Source organism: Sinocyclocheilus rhinocerous, unplaced genomic scaffold, assembly GCF_001515625.1.
Source record: "Sinocyclocheilus rhinocerous isolate Xijiao unplaced genomic scaffold, SAMN03320098_v1.1 scaffold147, whole genome shotgun sequence".
NCBI classification, from domain to species: Eukaryota; Metazoa; Chordata; class Actinopteri; order Cypriniformes; family Cyprinidae; genus Sinocyclocheilus; species Sinocyclocheilus rhinocerous.
In genome coordinates this window covers 1180716-1198783 of record NW_015651498.1, presented here as the reverse complement: position 1 = coordinate 1198783, position 18068 = coordinate 1180716, and the positions used below count along the sequence as shown (strand labels likewise).

Below are 18068 nucleotides of genomic sequence, written 5' to 3'. Positions count from 1 at the left end.
GTAAAGAGGAAAACAAACAGGTTTTTACATGTTCTGAAGAATATATAGTGTTTGCACATGCAAACGATGCCAACAAGTCATGCACTGAGGAATCATGATCTATTTCTCTAATAAAAATGTCACTGTATGTTATGAATATCGCTGGCTCTTTGATGAATTGCTTTTGTTTATTGTCTGCTAAATGCATAAATTAAAGTATAAATCATTCAAATGCTGAAAAACAATGCACACAACTTTAAACCTCTGTTGCTGTTCGGTCATTTTTTTAGCAAAAAAAACAGTGCTTTGGTTTTTTCGTATTTTTTACTTCATTGGAATGGTACAACACTTGGTAAAGGTTTTGGCACTTGCTATTTCTATTATATAAAATAAAATAAATAAATCATGAACATGATTCAAAAACGTTAAATGGCCCTGAATAAACAGTCACACTTCTGTTCAAAAATGACTGCATTAGAAACAAATGGGAAACGAATTTCATCTAGTGGAGATGTTTGAACTGCGCTCAAAACTAAATTTTACCATTTACCACTTGTTTAGATGTTTGGCTTTGATTTTCACACAGTTTTAGAGTAAAACATGTTTTGGAAAATGTATTTAAAAATTTTAAAATAGCATTTTCGTGCATTTTCCATAACAGTAAACTTCTTTAACTTTTTTAATTTCTTAAAACAAACAAACAAACTTAAATCTGTGCACCAAAACATTCAAGATTTATGACAGTTTAAGTTGGAAATTTCATTTTCAGGTCTGTGCTCAAAGTGGAAATGGATCATAACTATTCCATAAATATAATACCATAAAATCCCCTAAAATACAAAACATTAAATAAAAAAAATTATTGAACTTAAATATAGAAAATTCATTTCATTGAAATAAAAAATCTGTCATTTTTGACCGCCACATGAGCAGCACCAGAGGGTTAATACTTAAGTCATAGAGGTTTGATCACATCAAAAACATTAAGCAATAGTAATAGCAATGCCTCCAAATGTCTTTAATATTATTAAATGCTTCTATGCAACTTCCTCATTCCAAGCTTTCTTCTGCAGAACAATTTGTCCATTGAAACAAAGGCAAATGCAACAAAAGCTGCAAAGTATGCATGATGTTCTGGCATGGTATAAGACATTTAATGCCTCTTCCTTCGAGCTTTGAAGAATCACCTCCTTCTTTGGCAGAGGAAGCCTCATGCATGATCGCGCACACACACACACACACACACGTGTGTCAGACACGCAAGATGCATGGAGCATCAGTGCAGCCGCATACGTCACACTACTATGGAAGGTGGACTGGGCCAAAAGTCTTTAAACGGAACACATGAAATTTGAACGTATCAACACACACAGCAGCCAATGAAATTACTGTATTTGAGACTATATTTGCATATGTGAAGTAAAGCTTCATTGGTATATATGTATACAAACATCAGACATGTTTATTCATGAAGGATAATGCATCAGTACATTGTGTGTGATGGCAGTCTTATGTCATTATTTGTCATTTCCTTTTTAGTTGTTTAGTTCAACGTTCTTTTTCAGGTAGAAAAGTCTTAATTTATATGGTAACATTAATTAATTTACTCTAGCACAGGAGATAGCACTAAAGCAATGCCACAGAAAGGATTAAAATGTTGGTAAATCTAGAGGTAAATCTGCTTTAAAAAGTACTACACTTTTGAACACAGCCATAATGTGCGCCGGTTGAGAAACAAGTTCAAATTCAACATCTTAACGCATACTAAAGAAACACAGTGAAAACTGATGCCTTAACACGGCCAGAATGTGTGTCTACACATAGAAAAAGAAACGTGTTCAAAATTGCTGCGTTAACGCGGACGTTGACATGGTCAAATTTCACACGTTCTGTTTAAGGACTTTTGGCCCCGTCTGCCTTCCATATACAATAAACATGTTTATCTTTGGTGAAGGACCCTCGTGTAACCTCATCCCGGACGCTTCATTTAAACATTACAGGCCGTCCTCATCCTTCATCTGTATCTGACCCCGGAACAGAGTCACGCCGCTCGTTTATCTCCATACAAAAGCAGTTAATGAGCGGCACTGCGTTTCAGGGACAGAAAAAGTTATTCTGTAGTGACCCTGAGAGCCGCGCAAGGACTTTCCTCTAATAAATATGAGAAAAAAGTACTGAGGATTCGGTTAAAGATGAAGTGTGTGATGTGTTTGATGTTAAAACACTTTAATCTTTACTTCTCATTTGATGAGAAAGTTCGACCAGTCTGAGAAAGCACCTCTGGCTCAAGCAATGCTGTGGTTTATCTGAAAACTAATTCTGTTTGGTGACGTTAGTTGCACATACAATACACTTCAATCTCCGTTTGCATTGAACTTTCAGCTTCGTAACTTTGCAGATATTGTTTATGCTCAAACAGCATCATTACCCACTAACTAACGTTAAAAAAGTGAAATCGCAATCAACCACCCCTTTAATGCATTAGTACTGTGTGGAAATATTACAAAGTTTACTTAATCAATCTTCATTAAGATTTTGACATTGTCTTGAAAATCCGAGTAAGACTTTTGTGTTTGCAGGTCAAATTGACCCTAATTGGTTTCCATGCAATTCGCCAAAAATCAACAATTAAAAAAAAAAGATTTATGTAAAAACGTGTGTGTATATATATATATATATATATATATATACACATATATGTATATACACTACTACAAAAAATGACAAAAACACAGAACAACTTTACTAAAACCTTAAAATTGGAATGAAAATGGAAAATATAAAATTAAAACCTGTTTCAAAATGTATAAAAACTATAACAGTACCTCAATGATACTAAAGTAACATTGTTGCACTTAATATTTAAAACAATAAATACAACGAAGTATAAAAGGTATTTAGTGTAAATAGTATTTACTGTTATTTGTACTTGGTGTAAATAGCTTTTGCCTTTATTATGTCTGGTTCTCAAACATTTGTGAGGGTTAATTGGGTTTTTCACACTTATTTTCAGTGCTGCTACAGACTAGCAATTGAGGTCCAAAAAACCAATGACCAAAAACATGATTAAAATTTTTTGACTGTGAAACACAGAAAAAACAGTGAATTCTCCCTGGATGCTTCAGAAGACCATCTTTAATTTAAAGTAAACTTTGAGTCTTGATGCCGTGTCCCGGCCGGAGCGACGAGACAAAAACAATAAAAAACCCATTATAAACGAGGCATTTGTTGCATCCAGTTTCTTCTTTCTTTGCGTGAACATTTGGTTGGCGTTATGCAAATCTTCCCACATCGTAACGTAGACATGTGGGGGGGTGTTTAAACGAGGCGTTTTAGGTAGGCGTGGACAAGTCTTAACTTTTATAAAGAATATCTCTTTGGATTTGAGACTTTAGTCTTTGCAACTTTACAGATCTTCTTTATGCACCAAGAGCTTGTAACACTCCAAAGAGAAAGAAAAAATTGAAATCGCATCATATGACCCCTTTAAATTTCATACATTCTCTCGTCTTTAATATTTAGTTTTTGACAAGCTACAATAAAGGATTTCTGATTTTTATCTGATTTTTACATGGAAACCAATGAGGGTCAATGTGACTTTAACATCATCGATGTAATCAAAATGTGTAAAGCCTTTCCAAAGCACATCTGTGTTGAAACTCTGCATGAGAAACAGTCACAACAACATTTCAAGAGATCAAATGTTTAACCAATGTTTCAAGCAGTTTAAAAAAACGACAACACAATAAGTCAAATGGTTCTCAATGCTAAATCTATTATAATGAAACCTGTTACTTGCAATGACTGAACGTCAGCACTGAAATTCATCAGAAAGCTGTTGACAGACTGAACGTCCATTAGAGTCAAGTTTCATGATAAAATGCCGTCAAAGACTGCGTTGAGTGAAGAATGAGACTTTAACAAAGACAAACGATCATCGTAGTTTACCCTCAGATGGATTTCACTGCTGGCAAAAGTGAAGCAACTAGTGGAAGTGTAAAAAAGTGTTTAGTCTAAATGGCATTCAAGACACATTATTTCCATCAACATGTAATTGAGTGAATGTACAAGCATTCAGTTAGAATAATACACAAATATACTTAGTAATGAAGAACAATAATATGAAGATCATTAATTCAGAAGCTTGTCAGCTCGCGTGATTTCAACACAACTCGGATTCTGCAAATGCCATTTTTAATCCAGTCATTGTTGTGGGTCGATGTGCAAAACTGGTTTTTGTGGCCGTCACCAACATTCCTCCTCCACAAGCTAACATGTAAATCCTGCGTTAACAGAGAAACAAGAACATGAGCGTTTGGTTGTTCTGCTTTTAAAGGCAAAACACATTGGTACTGTAAACCACCATCTGCCAAAATCCTGACTTTCCTTCATCTCAAACCAGATCCTAAATCAGGTGCTGAAGACCCACATACTGACACAGAATCAAATTATTAAAGTATAAGCCTGCAGATCCATGCTTTTGACTTTCTGAATAAAATATGGATCACTTTGAAGGTCATTCTGGCCAAAAACTGCACAAAAAAAGTAAAAAAACTTCTGGGTTGCGTCAAAGGAAGGTTTTTGCTTAACTATTGATAAGCACTAACTCAAGTAACCTTGTGAAGTCGTACAACAGCAGGTGAAGATGTGCAGAGTTCAGAAGATCTCGCCGGGTCTCACAAAAACGGACGCCTGACCTGCAGATCATTAACTTTCCTCGTCTCAGTTTTGACAAATTGACAAGAGATAACATGATATTACCGTCAACCTTAATTTGCAAAGAGATGACTTTGCCCTAAAATGGTGAATCTAACAAGAACATGAAATAAAAATAAACAAATTGAAATAAAACTAAAATATTTTTTTTTATTTAAAAATAAAAAATTAAATAATAATAATAACAATAAAAAATTAATTTAATTAAATTAAAAAGACAATTTTAGGAACCATTATGCTTTTATTCATTAAGACATTTTGTGTACACATGCACCCATTTTTGTCTCAAATTCTTATTAATACAATGCCTAATAATAATATACTGTATACACACTATAATACACTTACAGAACAGTATGAGTAGTATGCTAAGACATTTTGTGTACACATGCACCCATTTTTGTCTCAAATTCTTATTAATACAATGCCTAATAATAATAATAATAAATGCATTTAACATTTTATTACTATAATATGCTCAGAATTTCATTGTTGTTGTTTTGTAGCTGTTTTGTTAAAAAAAACTGATAAATAATTATTGCCATTGTTTAAAAAAAAAAAAAAATTTTTTTAATAATAATAATAATAACAACAATAAAAAATAAATGTAATTAAATTAAAAAGACAATTTTTGGAACCATTATGCTTTTATTCATTAAGACATTTTGTGTACACATGCACCCATTTTTGTCTCAAATTCTTATTAATACAATGCCTAATAATAATAATAATAAATGCATTTAACATTTTATTACTATAATATGCTCAGAATTTCATTGTTGTTGTTTTGTAGCTGTTTTGTTAAAAAATAGATAAATAATTACTGCCATTGTTTAAAAAAAAACAAAAACAAACTGGCATACATTGTTTTATTATTATTGTTTTGTCAGCATAAAGCCAGTACAACAAATACTATCATCTCTAATAAATACTTTCAAAAAAATATTTTTTTCCTCATTAAAGTAATAAGGATGTGTTTAATTGTAAAGAAAAAAAGATATAAAATAGATTCTAAAACCAGCCTTGACTGTATCGTATTTCTTTTTTTCTCTCTTTAGATTTTGATGTAAAATATGACCCAGACATATTCTTGACAGGTTTCGCCTCCAAAAATCTTAATTCAAACTAAACGTCACTAAAAAGCGTTGCACATTAGAAGCTGCTACATTAATTCCATTGTAAGGGCCACAGTGAAGCACAAGCATTCTGGCACTTTCTCCAGCTCTCTAAATGAACACATTAGGAGCCACAATGGTGGTGTTAAAGTCTTCGTGGGAGGCCGCTGGTTTAAGATGAATTAGGAAAGCGATATCCCTCCATAAACCGCTGGAACGGCCCCCTCCTCAGTCTCCATCTATACAGCTCCGCTCAACTGGACCAAACTCTCCCAGCGCCTCATAAACTCAACCTGAGACGCACAAATCTATTGTGTCTGTGTCCTTTGCACTTACGTCTGCCCTGACTGCCTCCTGTCCCACAATGCTCCTCTGTTCTGGGGCCGTCCCGCGAGAACCGCACATAAAGGACGCTGAAGCATATATCACAAGGTTCATACAACACTGTGACCGAAGCTCAGGCTCTCCAGAAAGAGCAAAGTGGAGAAAGAGGTTTCCTCACTCATTCCTCTTTCTGTTCATGCCGCTTATCGGGTTCCAGACTGAAGCTATGAAAGAGAAAACGACATGAGAACAGAGAGAGAGAGAGAGAGAGAGAGAGAGAGAGAGAGAGAATTGTTAGGTTAAAGGACACAGGAAAATCACTAGAGAAACGTGTTATTGACCAGATGTTGCTCTTTCATGGTTCAGGAGATGTTAAATGAAGTACCAACCTTGTCTGAATTGCTTCTAAAATAAAAATAAATAAATAAATAAATAAAAAATAAAAATGCAATACTTGCTTTTGGGACTATCATTATTTTTTAATATTAAATTAAATTTGGCATGTTATCCCCTCAAATCCTTCCTGCTGTAATGCAATGCAATAAACAAACAAATAAATAAATATTCATTACTGTAATGTGCATGATTGTTTTACTGGAATTTTTTAATATTAAATCCCACGGCACACCACGAAGCACAAAAAAAAAAAAAAAAAAATTTTTTAATATTTGATTTTTTTTTTTTTTTTTTTGGTAATTAAAATTATTCTCAAAACGTAAAAAAATAAATAAAAATAACCATATGAAATTTATTTATTTATATTGTATTTTTTTTTAGAACAATTTTATTTTATTATTAAGTTCAAAGCCAGTAATACTGAATACTAAATAACCATTAGACGTTAGATGCTTAAATAAAGTGCCAACCTGGCCTCAAAGTTTCCTCAAAAATATATATAAATAAATACATAATAATAAATAAAATACTTTGCATTTTAAAAAAGAAGCTTGTTTTGGGGATTTTTTTTTCATACAAATGTAGCAGGTTTTCTCCCATTCTCCCTTAAAAAAATTAATTCAAAAAATCATTACTGCAGTCAGTGTGCATTAATGTTTAATGCATTGCATTTAATTTTAATTTTTGGAATTACTGAATATTGGAATTGTTTTGCAATTCCAATTATTCTCATTGACAAAAAGGTTAAAAAAAAATCTGTCATACAATGTTTATTTTTCAGTATAAAGCCATTAAGACTAAATACTATGTTTAAATAAACCTTTAAAACTAACTTTTTTTTTTTTTTTGCTGAAACTTTCTAGAAGAAATAAGAACTGGAAATATATATATATATATATATATATTACACACACACACATATCAGTAAATCAGTATTGATGTTTAGATGTAGAGGAGATTCGTGTGAGATTTGTAGTGACAGAGAAATAAAAATGAGTCTGGAGAAACTGCACGTACCTCATGAGTTATTTCCAGGACTAATGTGGAATATGTACTGTAGATAAAAACAGGTCCTGAGAGACTGAGAGTATTATTTTTACACAAAGCTGCAAAGAGATTATCATGATTGAATGTAACGTTCAAATGATGACGTGTTTAACACAAAATCCAAACCATACAGTGATAATCAGAGGGAAATGAAGGTCAAACACAGGCTGTTCAGAATGAAATACTCACATACTGCGCTCGCCATACACTGGAGAAAATGATTTTTTTGCAAAAAACTCAAAACTTCATGTTTAATTTAATGTGTTACTTGGCATTTCTTTGTTCTTGTGAAATGTACTGGCAATTATTTAGCAAATAAGGTTTTAAAGTAAATCCTACAACAATTTTTTTTGTTCAGTGCACTCAAGGTTCAGTGTACAAACAAATATTTCTTTTAAAAAATAAATTAAAATAAAATAATCATAGCTTGGTTTTGGGACAATTACATGTACATGCATATACACACATTTAGCTTGTTTTCCCCTCAAATTACTTTTACTGTAATATATTATTACTGGACAATTTTGGAATATTAGAATTGTTTGTAATGACAAAAAACAAATTTAATTAAAAAAAGTAGTAGCACAAAATACAATTAATTAATTAATAAAATAATAAAATAAAATAAAAATATTAAAGAATTAAACATTGAAGCTTGTTTTGGGACCATCTCATTTTTTTTCATACAAATTCAACTTGTTTTCTCCTCAAATCCTCCCTACTGCAATGCAATGAAAGAAACAAATAAACAAAGATTTTTTGGAATAGAATTGTTTGTAATTCCAATTATTCTCAATGACAAAAACATTTTTTAAAAGTTATTGGCACAACTGTTACTTGTTTATATATACTGTATATATATATATATATATATATTCTAAAACCTGAAATAAGAAAAAATAAAACAAAATAAAATAAAGATTTTAAAGTAAATCTTACACCAATTTTTTCAATGGACTCAAGTTTCAGTATACAAACTTGTCTCAAACTTTCTATTCTATTCTAAAATACAATAAAAATATATAAAAAATAAAATAAAATTTAAAGCGTTAGAATTGAAGCTTGTTTTTGGGACCATTACATTTTTATACAAACATACGGCTTGTACAGCTGTGTCAGTCACATGTTACCAGTGTTGGGGAAAGTTACTTTTAAAAGTAATGCATTACAATATTGCGTTACTCCATAAAAAAGTAACTAATTACGTTACTTAGTTACTTTTTATGGAAAGTAATGCGTTACGTTACTTTTGCGCTACTTTTTAAATCTGGACAGGGCTTGCTTGTTTGTTTTTAAAATAAAAAAGTTCTATTTTTGGCAAATATAAAAGTCTTTTCACACCAAAAGTGAAATGAATAAGCCTCAGGCTGAAGGGAAAGTAAATTTACGTCCGTACAGTAGAATGCAGAAGAAGACATTTCAACACACTTCAGCAGTAAAAAAAAGACACAAATGTTTGTCTAGAGTAATTTTTGCTTATTAGTATGGGACTAAGACATTGGTTAATAGAATGGGATTAAATACATAACAGGATATTTGTGTTGTTTAACATTTAATTATTGCAGGTTTGCGTCATATTCTGAGTATTTCACTGTAACATCTTCTGATTTCTCTCAACATGGGGACAGGAGAGCTGTCAATCAATAAATTGGAAAAAAAAGTAACTCAGATATTCTCTTGTAAAGTAAAAAGTAATGCGTTACTTTACTAGTTACTTGAAAAAAAGTAATCTGATTACGTAACTCGCGTTACTTGTAATGCGTTACCCCCAACACTGCACATTACCTTATTATGTTTGTTTATTATGTACGTATTTTTAATCAAATTTTGTGCAAAAAAAAAAAAAAAAGGTCTCAACTTTTTACAGTCTCACCAAAATAGTAAGTCAAGAAAGAGACTGCGGTTGAAATTCGGTTCATTTGACAAGAAAATGGAAGTCGAGTTGCAGCGTGGGTCTGTTGCATAATGCACACAACTGTAATATATGTCATCCAGGAACTTTATGCATTTAGAAATATCATACTGTGCACAATATGCATGCTGCAAAAAAGAAAGCAATGTGGTAGGATGCCATTCCGAACATAACGCTTTTTCGGGAGTATCACCGGAGTATAAACGAATCTTCATTCATTTCTTAAAAAGATTCAAGTTCATTGAGTTTGAACTGATTTCCTGGTAAATTAGGTCACTGTCGGTGCATGAATCGCACTGATTTCTGAGCATCTTTCTCTGCTTCAATACAGTCTGATGTCCATGTCTATTCATATATTAGTGTACACAGGAAAATATAACATGTAGGTTTGATAATGTGAGGAGGAATGTGGTTTCTTTCAGCCGGCAGTCGGTTTAAACTCTGACTGATGGTGCCGTGACTAAACTGTAATCCCATTAACACACTGATGTTTTAATGCTTTTAAGGAACTGGGTCTGAAAATAACCGAGACCCAGAAGCCTACTTAAAGTTTGACACTCGGCCGAACCTCTCGCCTCAGATTTAACCAGATGCACCGCTTATTACATGCACCCATGTTCAGCTGAAGTAGAGCTCCTGTACTTTGACTTTCCATCATTAAAACAGTTCTGTGTCTTTACAGTGCTTTAAGTTACTCAAGCACAGAGTCGCTCATCCCGAGAGCACCGACGTGCAGAAATTCACAGGATTTATGTCAGTGGCTTATTAACTCGAGTAATACTTTCAGTTTAATATCTGCGAACCTGAGCGGTGACCAGAAACATCACTGTTCAACTGCAAATTCAAATCGAAGGAAAAAAAGTGTTTATGCAATATTTTACACAGACGCAAACAGTTCTTTAGCTTTTATTTCACACTAAATCATTTAGATAAAATGGATGGTGCTGACTGGTCAATCCTGCGTTTATACACAGGTTTGGGTTTTTGAATGAAGCCTCTTCTGCTCATCAAGGTTGCATTTATTTGATCAAAAATACAGTAAAAACAGCAATATTGTGAAATATTATTACAATTTAAAAGAACTGTTTTCTATGTGAATATATAGTAAAATGTAATTTATTTCTGTGATCAAAGCTGAATTTTCAGCATCATTACTCCAGTCTTCAGTGTCACATGATCTTCAGAAATCATTCTAATATGCTGATTTGCTGCTCAAGAAACATTTCTGATTATTATTATGTGATTGTTATTATAATTATAATGTGATTAATTTAGTTTTTCAGGATTCTCTGGTGAATAGAAATGTAAAAAAAGAACAGCAATTTTTTAAAATAGAAATCTTACGTAACATTAAATGTCTTTAATGTCAATTTTGATTAATTAAATGTACCCTTGTTCAATAAAAGTATTAATTTACTTTTAAAAATACAGTACTTTACAAGTCAGAAACTACTGCTGTCCCATCAATGATGTATAAGGAAACAAAATGGTAACACAAATGTCAAATATGACAATGTTTAAATATCAAAGTCTTTTAGTAACCAAACTGCAAACAAAGTTTACAGGTGCATCTCTCTAAATTAGAATGTCGTGGAAAAGTTCATTTATGTAAATAATGCAACAATGATCAACAAGATAATTTACCATCTTTTACACCCCTGACCCTGCAAATGTTTGCTAAAGTGGTTTTAACTTTGACTCATTGATGCATTTTTATTTGCTAAAAACTCTTGAGTTTACCATTAATGGTGTTCACCAATGCAACAAAACTCATTTTTTTTCCAAGCTGAAAGGAAAAGATATACATGCATACATACATACATACGTATTTGAGCAAAGTTGGCATTGAATTTGCTTGAGAAAAGAAATAAGACATTTAACAGCAGCTTTTATCTGAATGAACGATGCTTTCACGTCTGGAGTGTCAGTAACAGCTGATGCCATAATGCTAACCCTGTCATCTTTTCTTCATTTTACAAAACAGATCAATCCATTAACCGAGTGCAAACCTCTCTTCAATTACTGAGGAGTTTGAACATTTCCATACTGACCACTTAACTCATAATTATATATGCAACACAAGTTGGGCTAGTTCTTTAGTTTGTGTTTTCTAGGCCAGTTCTCATCACACGTCTAACCTAATTTGTCTGCACTAATCAGTAAAAGTGTAGAAGTACAAGCGCTCTGTCAGGCCGAGACTTCCAGCACTCAACTTTCAGCTATTCAGAGATGGTCTCCATATCACACGCTATGAATTATTTATATATGCAAATACAGAGCTTCAACATGCATTAGCTAAGGCCCTCCCCAACCTCACTGCCGCTTACAATAAACAAACATCAGCTTTCTTATGCACTGACATTTCTCAGTCTCTTTTTCTTGATAAGATCCAAATGTTTTGATGTTGTTATTTTGAGTCAGTCTTTGGCCACAGATGAAATGTTGGTCATAGTGTCTTTTGTAATGTGAAAAATGATAGCGCCCCACCGCAGAGCTCTCTGTTTCAGGCGGATGCTATTGACTTACTGTGTGTGTTTGCTTCACTGGCTACAACAAATGAAGCTGGAGGGACGCACAGCAGTCCGATGTTTGCAGATAAGGGAAGACACGAGACTCATTCAATATCACTGACTTCAGTCCTCAACACTGAGCTACTCCTGTCCTGTCCTGTGTCCTACGAAATACAAAAACACTTCAAATAGGTGAGCGACAGATGGCAGGCGGCACATTTAAACCCTGCTAAATATTAACTAGTAACTGCTGTTCGGTGTCCGAATTTGTATTCAAACAGCAGCATGTCAGACCTAATGTTTGATTAAGTATCAGGTGCTTGCAGTTTCCAATGCTTAAAGGAATAGTTCGCCCAAAAAGGGATGCTCTGCACTGAATGGGTGCCGTAAGAATGAGAGTCCAAGCAGCTGATAAAAGCATCACAATAATCCACACCACTCCAGTCCACCAGTTAATGTCTTGACTTTGGAGAAGGGAAAAACTGTGTGTCTAAGAAACAAAACCATCAATGTGCTTTAACATTTAACAGTCACTTCCATCTAAAATACGAGTCCATAATCCATAATAACGCTTCTTCCAGTGGAAAAAGTCCATCTTCTGTTGTCTCTCACATCAAAATCAAGCCACATATTTATTTAGAACTGTTTTGGCTTTTAAACAGTACATGATCTGTGCAGATTTCTCTCCTGATTCAGACAAGATGTTTATTTTTTACTCGAGGAAGCAAAATAATGAATAGAAGACTCATATTTTAGCCAGAAGTAAAAGTTTGAAGTTAAAAACATCACATTTCTCCAAATCTGATGAAGAAACAAACTCATCTACAACTTGGATGGCCTGAGGGTGAGGACATTACTGCAAATATTCATTTTTGGGAGAACTATTCCTTATTTGTACGACAACCAAGCAATTTGCAGTGTATATAACAATAACTGGACTTTTTCATGAAACATGACCAAACAAATTTGTATAAATCATATGTACAGCAAATTAAATGTGGCAACTTCTGTCCGAATTCATTTCGAAACGATTTACACAACAGACATTTGTTATGTTAACACTCGTTCACACCAAGGATGATAATTATATGAATAGAAATTATCCTAATTCTATGATACTATAAAAATAATGACATAGAGGAACAATATCTTTGGAATCACTTTCAGAACAATTTTTTTTTTCCAGCTGACGAACGATAAACATTAAACCAATCAGAATCTACTCGACTTCAAAGAGCTTGAGCATTTAAAGCAACAGGCGACAAAAATTCAGCGCACGCTTATAATAAACAGAACTATATCATTTGTTGGTGCGGATGCTAATATCTTCATTGTTATATTTGTCGTTCTTGGTGTGAACAGTATTTAAAGGGACAGTTCACCCAAAAAGAAAATACTGTCATCATTTACTCACCCTCAAGATGTTCCAAACCTGTACGAGTATCTTTCTTCCGTTGAGCATAAAATGCATTATTTTGAAGAATGCTGGTAACCAAACAACTGACGGTAGCCAATGACTTCCATAACTATGGAAAAAATACGATGGAAGTCAATGGCTACCGTCAACTGTTTGGTGAAATAATTTTTGGGTGAACTACCCCTTTAAGAATCGTTATTTTGCAATTCCGCTTCACAACAGCTTTAAATACTGCCAACAAATTCAATGTATCAACTGCAAAAAAACAAAACAAAACAAAAAAAAGTAAAAAACCAATGACGCATTGAGTTTGAACAAAAGAGCATAGCGCTTTTATAATAATTATATCAAGTCCTTTACAAATAAGTCACCGTGTACAGCAGCCTTTTGCATGGCAAGTTTCACAGAGTCCAGAATTCATCGATGCAACATGTGCTGCAAGCCCTTACGGATCAGTCTCCCATACCGAGACAGAGATCAGATATTTCTGAGATATGTTCTTTCATCTCCTCAGCTAGAGATCAAATCATCAGTCTTTGAATTGAAAAAACATCTTTGAGATCAAACACAAAAGTATCAGATACGGTTTTGATAACTCGCATGAAACCGTGCATAAGGAGCGCAGCAAGAACCTCAAACACAGATTCACTCAGGTATGTAACCAAAGTATTGTCATGTGACAGCACATCATTTTTATGAATGCTTATTTAATGAATCTCACGACATCTTATGTCCAAGTCACATTTCCCCCCCCAAAAAAAAAAAAAAATTTTGCATAAAGAAAATGTTTTATGAATGCTTATTTAATGAATCTCACGACATCTTATGTCCAAGTCACATTTCACCCCCCAAAAAAAAAAAAAATTTTGCATAAAGAAAATGAAGCCTATTTTAGGATCATTCAGATTTTTTTGCATCGTGACATTTTCATGATGATTATACAAGTTTTTCCTACAAATTCTCATTACCGAAATGTGTCTGGATGCTTTACTTTTGAGTGATTTAAACTACTGTAATACTGCTGTTGTTACTGTATTACATTAGAAAAATTGAGTAATACAATTATTTTATTTAAATCAAAATAAAGAAAATAATACTGTTAAAAAATGAATATTTTACTTTTTTTATAACAGTAATAAGAATTGTTAATTTATAAATTCATTCATTCATTCATAATTCCCATTCCTAATTATTAATGAAGCCCTAAAAATAAAAATAAACTAATAATGTCACAATGCAAAATATAATTTCCTATTCTTTTACTTTGGGGTGAAATATTCTGATATTCACTCTATTAGCATATCTTATATATTTAGCTGTTAATAATGATGCTTCTGAGAAGGTACAACAAACTGCATGTAATTTTCTCCAATTAAGAGTCGTTTACTTGTGGATAACGAGATGATAATTACCTGCATGGGCAGAGAACATCATGTTGCATTTATATTGTTCTACAGAAACTACACAATGCTAGAAGTGCAGAAGAGTAACAGCTGTAAACCTGATTTAGTCCTGACCTAAGTGTGTACTAATTGTTTTTTTTTTGTTGTTTTTTTTCTCTCGGAGTAATGAGTAAATCAAAGGAGTTTCCTTGCTAGGGAAAGGTTGTGAGTGTGGATTTGTGACTGTGTGTGAACGTGTGTCAGTCTCTTGCACGTGGTGGTTGGTAATATTGTTGTGTCGGTCGAGAGCGGCGAGGTTGTCCGTCTCCTCCTCTTCGAAATTCAAGGGAATTCTCATAGTAAATGTCTTCGTCATCCTGTAAAGAAATTACCAGGAATGAGTGACTAATGTTACTGATAAATGCAAGTCTACCGCATCAGTCATGAGAAACAGAAGTCAGACTGGTCTTTAAATAAAAACAACACAGCCCAAAAAAGTCTATCTGGGAATTTGGAACAATCCAAACCAAAACAAAACTAAATAAAAAATAAATTTAAAAAATAATGTAAAATTAAATGTAAAAAAAACAACAAACTAAATAAAAATTAATTGAAAAATAAATAATTCATCAATAAAAATGTCTATATAATCAATAATAAAAACAGTACAGTACTATATGCACTGTACTGCTTAATAGTAAAAATAAATAAAGTAACTTAATAGAAATTAATATTTTCCAAATCATATTTTAGACATATTAATAATACAAACAGAAGACAGACTGGTCTTTAAATAAATAAAACAAAACCGAAAGTGTAAATCTGGGAATTTGGAACCAAACAAAAAATAAATGTATTAATAATTTTAACTTGAATTCAAATAAAATAAAATAAAAAATTAAAATATATTTAAATAAGAAAATTAAAAATTATTAAATAAAAAATATATATAATTAATAATAAAAAGAGTACAGTACTATAATGTATAATGTACTGTTTAATAAAAAAAAACAAGTAATAATGTAACTTAAAAGAAACAAAATATTTTCCAACTAATATTTCAGACATATTTATAATAATTTTTCACAGTAAACTGGGTCTTTATAGAAGAAAATATATAAAACACTTTTAAATTTTAGGATGGGGGGTCCCTCACACAAAGAGGTTCGAAAAGATTGAAAAGCCCTGGCATAATTAGTCGCATGAAACCGTGCATAAGGAGCGCAGCAAGAACCTCAAACACAGATTCACTCAGGTATGTAACCAAAGTATTGTCATGTGACAGCACATCATTTTTATGAATGCTTATTTAATGAATCTCACGACATCTTATGTCCAAGTCACATTTCACCCCCCAAAAAAAAAAAAAATTTTGCATAAAGAAAATGAAGCCTATTTTAGGATCATTCAGATTTTTTTGCATCGTGACATTTTCATGATGATTATACAAGTTTTTCCTACAAATTCTCATTACCGAAATGTGTCTGGATGCTTTACTTTTGAGTGATTTAAACTACTGTAATACTGCTGTTGTTACTGTATTACATTAGAAAAATTGAGTAATACAATTATTTTATTTAAATCAAAATAAAGAAAATAATACTGTTAAAAAATGAATATTTTACTTTTTTTATAACAGTAATAAGAATTGTTAATTTATAAATTAATTAATTCATTCATAATTCCCATTCCTAATTATTAATGAAGCCCTAAAAATAAAAATAAACTAATAATGTCACAATGCAAAATATAATTTCCTATTCTTTTACTTTGGGGTGAAATATTCTGATATTCACTCTATTAGCATATCTTATATATTTAGCTGTTAATAATGATGCTTCTGAGAAGGTACAACAAACTGCATGTAATTTTCTCCAATTAAGAGTCGTTTACTTGTGGATAACGAGATGATAATTACCTGCATGGGCAGAGAACATCATGTTGCATTTATATTGTTCTACAGAAACTACACAATGCTAGAAGTGCAGAAGAGTAACAGCTGTAAACCTGATTTAGTCCTGACCTAAGTGTGTACTAATTGTTTTTTTTTTGTTGTTTTTTTTCTCTCGGAGTAATGAGTAAATCAAAGGAGTTTCCTTGCTAGGGAAAGGTTGTGAGTGTGGATTTGTGACTGTGTGTGAACGTGTGTCAGTCTCTTGCACGTGGTGGTTGGTAATATTGTTGTGTCGGTCGAGAGCGGCGAGGTTGTCCGTCTCCTCCTCTTCGAAATTCAAGGGAATTCTCATAGTAAATGTCTTCGTCATCCTGTAAAGAAATTACCAGGAATGAGTGACTAATGTTACTGATAAATGCAAGTCTACCGCATCAGTCATGAGAAACAGAAGTCAGACTGGTCTTTAAATAAAAACAACACAGCCCAAAAAAGTCTATCTGGGAATTTGGAACAATCCAAACCAAAACAAAACTAAATAAAAAATAAATTTAAAAAATAATGTAAAATTAAATGTAAAAAAAACAACAAACTAAATAAAAATTAATTGAAAAATAAATAATTCATCAATAAAAATGTCTATATAATCAATAATAAAAACAGTACAGTACTATATGCACTGTACTGCTTAATAGTAAAAATAAATAAAGTAACTTAATAGAAATTAATATTTTCCAAATCATATTTTAGACATATTAATAATACAAACAGAAGACAGACTGGTCTTTAAATAAATAAAACAAAACCGAAAGTGTAAATCTGGGAATTTGGAACCAAACAAAAAATAAATGTATTAATAATTTTAACTTGAAAATAAAATAAATAAAATAAAAAATTAAAATATATTTAAATAAGAAAATTAAAAATTATTAAATAAAAAAAAATAAAAAGAATAAAAAGAGTACAGTACTATAATGTATAATGTACTGTTTAATAAAAAAAAACAAGTAATAATGTAACTTAAAAGAAACAAAATATTTTCCAACTAATATTTCAGACATATTTATAATAATTTTTCACAGTAAACTGGGTCTTTATAGAAGAAAATATATAAAACACTTTTAAATTTTAGGATGGGGGGTCCCTCACACAATGAGGTTCGAAAAGATTGAAAAGCCCTGGCATAATTAGGGTTAGGTATCGTTTGGGTTTTTTACGATACCAAATCGATACTTTTAAAACGGTACCGTGCCTAAATGGTGCCTGGACCGATACTTACAAAAAAAGAGCCACAAAATGATGGTGGATGACATTAAAGAATGGCTTTTTTATTGAAAGTATACGGAGAGTATACGGAAATATATATATATATATATATA

At 32.1% G+C, this 18068-nt stretch overlaps 1 protein-coding gene and 1 long non-coding RNA gene across 2 annotated transcripts in view; both read right to left on the bottom strand.

The window, feature by feature from the left end:
- Positions 1 to 4072: 4072 nt before the first annotated feature.
- LOC107712969 (uncharacterized) lies at positions 4073 to 12342 on the bottom strand. Its single transcript, XR_001636847.1, has 3 exons — positions 12016 to 12342; positions 6147 to 6358; positions 4073 to 4262 (listed from the first exon to the last, which is right to left on the bottom strand). It is a non-coding gene; the product is annotated as an uncharacterized LOC107712969 (long non-coding RNA).
- A 4169-nt stretch (positions 12343 to 16511) lies between these two features.
- The window catches only part of LOC107712996 (tudor domain-containing protein 3-like), a 25808-nt gene continuing 24251 nt past the window's right edge, over positions 16512 to 18068 (bottom strand). Inside the window, exon 13 of the mRNA XM_016518412.1 lies at positions 16512 to 17063. Coding sequence (XP_016373898.1) covers positions 16947 to 17063 — 117 coding nt within the window. The 3' untranslated portion in view covers positions 16512 to 16946. The remainder of the gene's footprint in view (positions 17064 to 18068) is intronic.